At 38.7% G+C, this 7,500-nt stretch overlaps 1 protein-coding gene across 1 annotated transcript in view; it reads left to right on the top strand.

Moving 5' to 3' along the window:
• LOC138052234 (protein mono-ADP-ribosyltransferase PARP12-like) overlaps positions 1-7,043 on the top strand; it is a 30,049-nt gene extending 23,006 nt beyond the window's left edge. Inside the window, exon 5 of the mRNA XM_068898618.1 lies at positions 3,014-7,043. Coding sequence (XP_068754719.1) covers positions 3,014-3,134 — 121 coding nt within the window. The 3' untranslated portion in view covers positions 3,135-7,043. The remainder of the gene's footprint in view (positions 1-3,013) is intronic.
• Positions 7,044-7,500: the final 457 nt, after the last annotated feature.

Genomic DNA, 7,500 nt, shown 5'->3' with positions numbered 1-7,500 from the left:
AAAAGAATAAGATAATTTATTATTTGATAAAGTGAAGATTATAAATGAAATCAACAAAATGAACTTGCCAATAAAATAAGAACAACTTTTTTTCACAAACGTTCAAGAAATTGGGTGGGTTGACAGGATTCAAACCCATGGCCTCTGCTGACTGAAGTAACAGTTTTTAGGTCTGGGTAAATTTGTTGAGCTCTCATGTTTTTCGCTACTGTCTTCAATCGTCCAAGATCAGCCTCAGCAACTTCTGAATCAGAAGGTCCACCATTGCACTGGACCCCGATGCCTGATGGTAATGACTATATGCGTGTGCCGCTAAAAACCATCTCTGACGAATACAAGAAAGCAGAGAAGATGTTTCTTGAGACCATGGACTCCATATATTTAGTAAGGGCATTTCCGTTGGAAAAGGTTTATTTTATTTTATTTTATTTTATTTTATTTTCTCGTAAATTTCCTTCAAAATAAGTCCTTTTCCATATGCAATTGCCACCAGTATATGAAGTCTCCGTCCTCCTACAAGATTTTTAGACCCTTTTGCAGTAGCCTGAAGTCCCTCACCTTTCTTTCGCCAAACTCTTGCCTTTGGTGAGCTTGCTTTACTCATGGTATTTCCTTTGTGAATGAAAGAAACTTCGCCAAAGGTAGGATACTCTATCAAATGGCGTGTCATTTCACTGGTGTATCTTATACGTTTCTTACGGTCCTTAACAGTCACTAGCCCTTTTTGTCTGGCCTGAAGAAAATGATAGCCGTGCTCTCGAAGAAATCGGTAAAATGTTCTCTTGCTTACCATTGTCATATTAAGTCCACTCTCTTTCACCAACTCTGTCAAGGTAAAGTTGACATTAGGAGCCCCTATTTTTTGCAAAGCACGAATAAGCATACGTTTATGTCTTTCTTGTAATTTATTGGGCCTTCCCATCCTCGAAAGTACACTTCATTTTCTTGCCAACGGAGCACATATGCATCAAGTGTAGCTATGCGTTGTGCACAACTTTTGGCTATTCCGCACTTCGCGGCTATCCCATTCATAAGACAAGTTACATTCTTTTTTCACGCAATAATTTCAATAATAATGTAATATTTATATTGCCCAAAATACATAAAATGATCAAATGCGCATTACATTTGCAAAATCTAAAACACTGAACTAATACTAATCAGGAAATATAAACATAGAAGTTAAAATATATTAAAAATAATAATTGTTATTATTATCCCTATACTACTTTAAAAAGATAGGTTTTAAGATGACGCTTAAAAACATCAATGCATCAACTTTAAAACGATACGTTTTAAGATGGCACTTAAAAACATCAACGCTGGTGATGGCGACAGAGCTGCAAAACGACTGCGCAAGTCACAAGCACGCGCAAGAAAACTGGCTGGTGATGGCTCAAATTTCGCAGCGGATTCCAGAGTTTTGGGGCGTCAACCTGGAATGATCTGTCAGAAAAACCTCGAAAAACCTTAAATAACAATGACCAGCCCGGGAGACTGAGCACCCCCCGCAAACCATTGTTTTAACGAAAACCGCTGGTCAGCAACCTGGTTCTGGTCTTTACTGTCTAAGGTCTTCTGATCTGTTACCCAATGTACCTTTCGTCCTTATTGATGGACCGCGGGCAAAATAACTCTAGTTGAACCAGAGTTAGGAGGACAAGGTTTTTGTAAAGAGGGGCTATGCCCTGTATAGCCTTAAATGTAAACAGCAATACCTAAATGGATACACTGTCTTATCTGCAGCCAATGCAAATCTCGCATTAACGGCGTGATGTGGCAATAACGTGGTGCGCGGCAAACAAGCCGAGTTGCATCGTTGAGAACACGCTGGACCTTGTTCAGCTGAGATGCAGGTATGCCATACAAAAGGCTATTACAATAATCAACGCCCGATGTCACAAAGGCGTGAACTAAGTGACCTCCAAACTAAGAAACTTCCTGATGCGACTGATGTTGTGCAAGTGATAACACGCTGCACTGCAGAGTTTGCTAATATAGGTTGACATCGTTAGTGTGCAATCTAACCAAGCACCGAGATTTTTAACAACAGGCTGCGAGCTTACTTCAGAGCTTCGGACTCAAATATTTCTAATATCAACCTTAGCTAAAGCTTTCTGTTCAGCACTGATTGTTTTCCGGAAAACCATTTTTGAAAAAGTGATTGTTTAAGGAAAGGAAAGGAGAGGAAAGGAACTTTATTTAAGTGTCTAGTCGTTCTAGCGCTGGAGCACTAATTGGGGGCACTGTAAACTGAAATTAACAATTAAAGCAAATCCAATCAAATGTTGGTTTTTGAGGAGAGGGGAAACCGAAGTACGCGGAGAAAATCTCTCGGAGCAGAGTAGAGAACCAACAAAAGAAATGTAAAGTTTGCTGTCCAATTTCGTAAGAAATTTAAACTCTAAGGTACGTGCATTACATTAGAGCTTTTGAGTCATGAATTTTCTTGAAAACTCTGCGCGACTTGATTTTATCCCCCACAAACACGTTTGCGAAAAGAAACAACAATCCGCCTTTTGTAAATAACGCAGAAATGTTTAATTTACGTCACACATGGTTTTCTACTACTAAGAAACGTTATGAACAAGTTCACAGCCAATAGAAGTGCCCTTGCATGGTAAGCATAGCTGTCAAAATTCCACTAAAATCTTCAAAATGCAAGTCTCCCCCCCCCCCCCCCTAATCAATGTTGAAATAGACAAGGAAAGGTATGTTCACTGTTGACAACATTGTTCTGGTGGGGAGGGGACAATTATTCAAACTCAGTAAGAAAACCAACTTCAAAGGGTGAGTGTCCCAAGACTTTGCCACTGATTGTAGTTTATTGTCATCTTGAATAATGATAAAAGAAAAGAGAACGTAAAGGGTGCAAAATCAACTTATCCTTTTTGGTTTTCCCAAGCACCTCTTGTGCAAGATTATCAACGACCATTGTCTTCTTGATGTGAAAATCTTGGACTATGGTATTTTCATAATTTTATCTCTCTGGACATTTTTTATCCTTTTGCAGACGGAAAACTCACATAGCTAAGAAATCTGGCAAACAACCTGAAGAGCGGCAGTTATTTCATGGCACAAATAAGGAAACCGTGGAGGCCACCTGCCAGCAGGTTTTTGACTGGAGAATGTGAGGCAAGAATGGCACACGCTTCGGAAAAGGAACCTACTTTGCTTGTAAAGCAAACTACTCACACTGCTACACATTGAAGCAAGATTCATCAAGGGGTTATAGGCAGATCTTCCTAGCTAAGGTGGTGGTAGGTTCCTTCACCAATGGTAACAGTTCATTAAGTCGTCCACCTCCCAAAGATCCAAAAAACCCACATGGGCTACTGTATGATTCATGTTGTGATGACTCAAGTAATCCTGCACTTTTTGTTGTATTTGAAAATAACCAATCATACCCCGAATTTCTAATCACTTACACTTGAGGAAACTAGATTGTTTTGGGTGAGGTGCTTGGCTTATTTTGTATTCTGTGACACCAAAAAAATCCACACCTTACGACCCACTCATGACCCCCTACCAACGGAAATTTCTGGGGAAACTCCATGCCATAAAGGGAGTGCAAACCCGAATTTTTTGGAGAAAAAAACCAATGGAACTAATTTGAAATGCAAGCATAATGGTAAGATGCAAACAATAACTATTATCATTTTACATGGAGTATGTGCATGTTACTTTCTAATCTGTGTACATCCGTTTCCTCCCCTCAGAAGAATCACGCTTATCGTGTTCCTGGCCGCGGGAGGTCTCCCGGAATGTCAGGGAAAAATTCTGATTGGTTGATATGTTAATATACCATGACGAAAGTACTTTTGTGTGTTGTGATTGGTGAATTGATCGTTTTCCCGCAGGTTGTGAAGTCCAGGAAAATTCACCGCAGATCGTTTGCGGACAGCTAACAAAAATATTTTTGTCGTTTATATCATGTAAGAGGAGGAGGCGGATGTAAGCTACACGTTTGAAAGTTACAAGGATGTAAAAGTTTAAACTTAATACGTGTCTGCTCATGATATATGCTTTATGACTCAAGTATCATTGTGCAAGCAACAGCATTGGCTCAATTGGCACTCTAGGAGTGCGTTCGATTGACCCTATTCGGGAATAAAAAGACGTGGAGTGATGGTTTAAAACGGGTATGTCTGGCGTTTTGAAGCAACAAGGACAATAAAGACATGTTTAAAATAGCGAAGGATTTTTAACTTCTATTCCATGTATTCCTATTCCGAAATACGGTCAATCGAACGCATCCGAGGTTGTAGAGTCCCTAATGGCATTGGCAATTAAGGAGCTTGAACAGCTTTGACTTTGTAGATCATTAGATTTTAGAAGCATCTTTAGTAGCCACCAGCTCTAACTATTTATTTTTGACCTCAAAGGTTTTTTTTGGTGCTAGTATGTTTTGTCATCAGTAGAAAGAGTGAAAGTTATTAATTTGTAATAGCTTTCGTTGTTGTTGTCTTTGATGTTAGCCGAGAGAAACGTGTTGAATATATTTGAAAATATTGGAAACTTTCCCTGTTTAAAAGAAAACTCGAAAGAAAAAAGGCTGCTTGTATAGTATAGGTAATTTTGAAGTTTTTGTGTGTTTTGGCACGAAGCATTGGACCCAAGGTATAGCTATAGAGAACTTGTGGTATTTATACCTTCTCAATTTGATGTTACCCGAGAGAAACATGTGTTGAATAAATGTGAATATTTAGGAAACTCTCCCGATTTAGAGATAAGATATCGTTTAAATATTGAATGCCTTACTTAAAGCCCGTGGCCTAAGCTATAAAATGAAATCCTTACGAAATGGCCGCTTGAATAGTGTAGGAAATTTTGATTTCTTATGTGTTTGGATAGGAAGCGTAGGACGCTAGGCATAGTTATAGAACTGTGGTATTCATGCTCGAAAACAATTAAGTAAGAAAAGAAGAAAAGAGCAAAAAAAAGTTGAAACAAAGTTGATGTAAATATTTTGTTAATACACGAGGTCGTGAACCTCTCTAAACATTTTTTTTTTGTTACTTTTGGACACAGGTATCATATATCTTTAAATGGGAACTTCGATCTCCACAAAGAGCCGCAGAAAAATGTTTACAATCAAATTTGCTTGAATATTTTTTTAGAGAAAGCGTTGGTAACATGAACAATAAATTTCAGAGGCGCTTAATATGATGTTAAAATTTCTTGGCACCGCCTTCTTGAATGTGTTTCGGTTTCCTGATTGTTGTTTCACAGCTCTTTGTGTCATAATTATACGTCAGTTACTCAAGATAACGTCACGGCGCTCGGAAAGTTTGAAAGTGAAAATGCTTTCTTTAACAGGCTTTTGTAGGAGTGGAGGTTCCCCTAAAGTTGAAAGTATTCTGAAATGCAGTAACGTGGCTCCATCCGGTTAGTGAGGTAGCGAGCATATAAACAAAAAATATTTTCAAAAGGAAAACAAAAAATAGCCGAGAAAGAGATCTTAGCATCACATTTTTCGCCGCAGTTTAGGTTAAGGATAGCTTGGTACAAATAACAATTATAAGTAATAAGTGACACGCCTCTATACGGTCCATGCACGACCTTGGAGCACAGCCAGCCAACTAGAATCAGCAGAGTAGAGAGAACCAACAAAAACTCAACCCGCATTGGTGGGAGGCCAGTGCTCTCACCACTGCGCCATCCCTGCTAAATGCAGTTGGCGGAAAGAGAAGTGCGGTCATTGGCCGTATTTATCGTTATTAATCCTGTAGACGCGTTATACGACAGTATAAATACGGGAAACCGATTAGAAACAAACTGGGTTTTTTTTGGTTTGCTTGTTATTTTGTCACAAACGTTTTCGAGGTAAGTCAGGGACGCACAAAACAGATTAACTTAGCAAAACTTTTGATAAACTTTGTTACCTCCAGACGAAAATGTCGTGGTTTTGTCGTCGTGTACGTTTTCAAACGTTCTCGTTACTAGAGGCATGCGTTTTGGAAGCGTATTCGCACAGTTTTGGAAGTCGAAAGTTGCTACCCTGGTCCTTGAACCAGTTCTTTTTTTTAACTCGCATCGCCTTTGTGAACCTTGTAGAACTCAAACTTTATAAACGCAGTTTTTCCATAGGGAATTTTTTTCTTTTTTTTTTTGGGGGGGGGGGGGATCGACAGGTTACTTTTAAACCCTTGTAAAAAATGTTTTTTTAGTCAAAATAAAATCGATAGAATAAAACACAAGAATCCAAATTTTCAGCTCTGCAAAACCTTTGAAAATCTCAGTAGCATCAATACTCTTAGAAAACAGACAGGTTACTTTCAAACCTTTGTAGAACAACATATTAGCATAATAGTAACACAAAAAACGCATAGTGGAAAGCAAAAACAGTCCGTCTCTTTTTGAAACACGGAGAAACGGGCGGGAAAATGAAAAAAGAACATGAATCGAGGAAACAAGAACAAAATGACCTTAACGCCAGCTTATTTCGAGGTTGAAACCCTCAAGAACAGCTCTTTCCACTGATACTTCCTCCCTGAACGCCTTTAAACGCTTTAGAAAACTAGGTTTCCTATTGTCGAGTCCCATTTTTTGCATGGTTAACGTTAACTAGCAGAAAGCCTGAGGTTTCATTCCATGGTAAGATTCCATGAATCCATTTCGTACCTGTCTTTGGTAGAAAAAAAGTTGCATCAAATTAACCGTATCAAATGCGTAATAGTGTTCGGTGGAAGGAAATCGTGATTGGGTCTCAGCGTTGAACATAGTTTGTGTTTGTGGCAAGACTAGTGACTAGACTCGAAATGAGCACGAGGAAAATTATTGCATCTCACCTGGCCAAACACCATAAAACCATAGGTTATAAGCCTGGTTCGTTCTTGTGCGATGAGCACAAAAACAAGCGTCATACGATGTATGACGCAAGTTGGAACCCCGGCTGAAATGAGAAAAGACAACAGCTCTCCGTTTAATATTTCTGAAAGCTGTTATTATTATTATTTTTTATTTTTTATTATTATTTTTTTTTTGAGGTCTGCGTTTTAGGTAATTTGCTGTTTCATTAGTTTTTTTTCTTAGTCTGATTGTATTGTTAGAAGTATCTTTGTATCTAATAAAAAATAATTAAATTTTAAAAAGGCAAATAGCTCTTTACTCTTACAGGTCGGTACATCTCTTTGACACCTTTCCTCAAACAAAGAGGAACTGGAACTGGCCACAACGAGTGAATAGTTTTTCATACAGAATGCCGTAATTGTCTGTATCTGTTTTGTGAGGTTTGACCCCACCCAACGACGACGGCAGACACTTAGCCGGAATGTAATCTCCAAGTCTGTAAGCCTCTCAAAATTGTTTCAAAATTGCGTAAATCAGATTTCGAACACTCATTGACACGAAAGTTTTACGAAGATACAACTTAATTGACCGCTCCCTATAGGGGCTCTTCAGGGCCAATGAAACATAATCAACGAAACAACAGAACACAACAACTACAACTGTTGAGAATCCCAACTGGCCGCAGGCAAACCAGTTGGCTATTTACGA

The sequence above is a fragment of the Montipora capricornis genome, chromosome 6 (assembly GCF_036669925.1).
Source record: "Montipora capricornis isolate CH-2021 chromosome 6, ASM3666992v2, whole genome shotgun sequence".
Taxonomy (NCBI): domain Eukaryota; kingdom Metazoa; phylum Cnidaria; class Anthozoa; order Scleractinia; family Acroporidae; genus Montipora; species Montipora capricornis.
The sequence above is the reverse complement of the archived record's forward strand: the minus strand, read 5'-3'. Positions and strand labels throughout refer to the sequence as shown.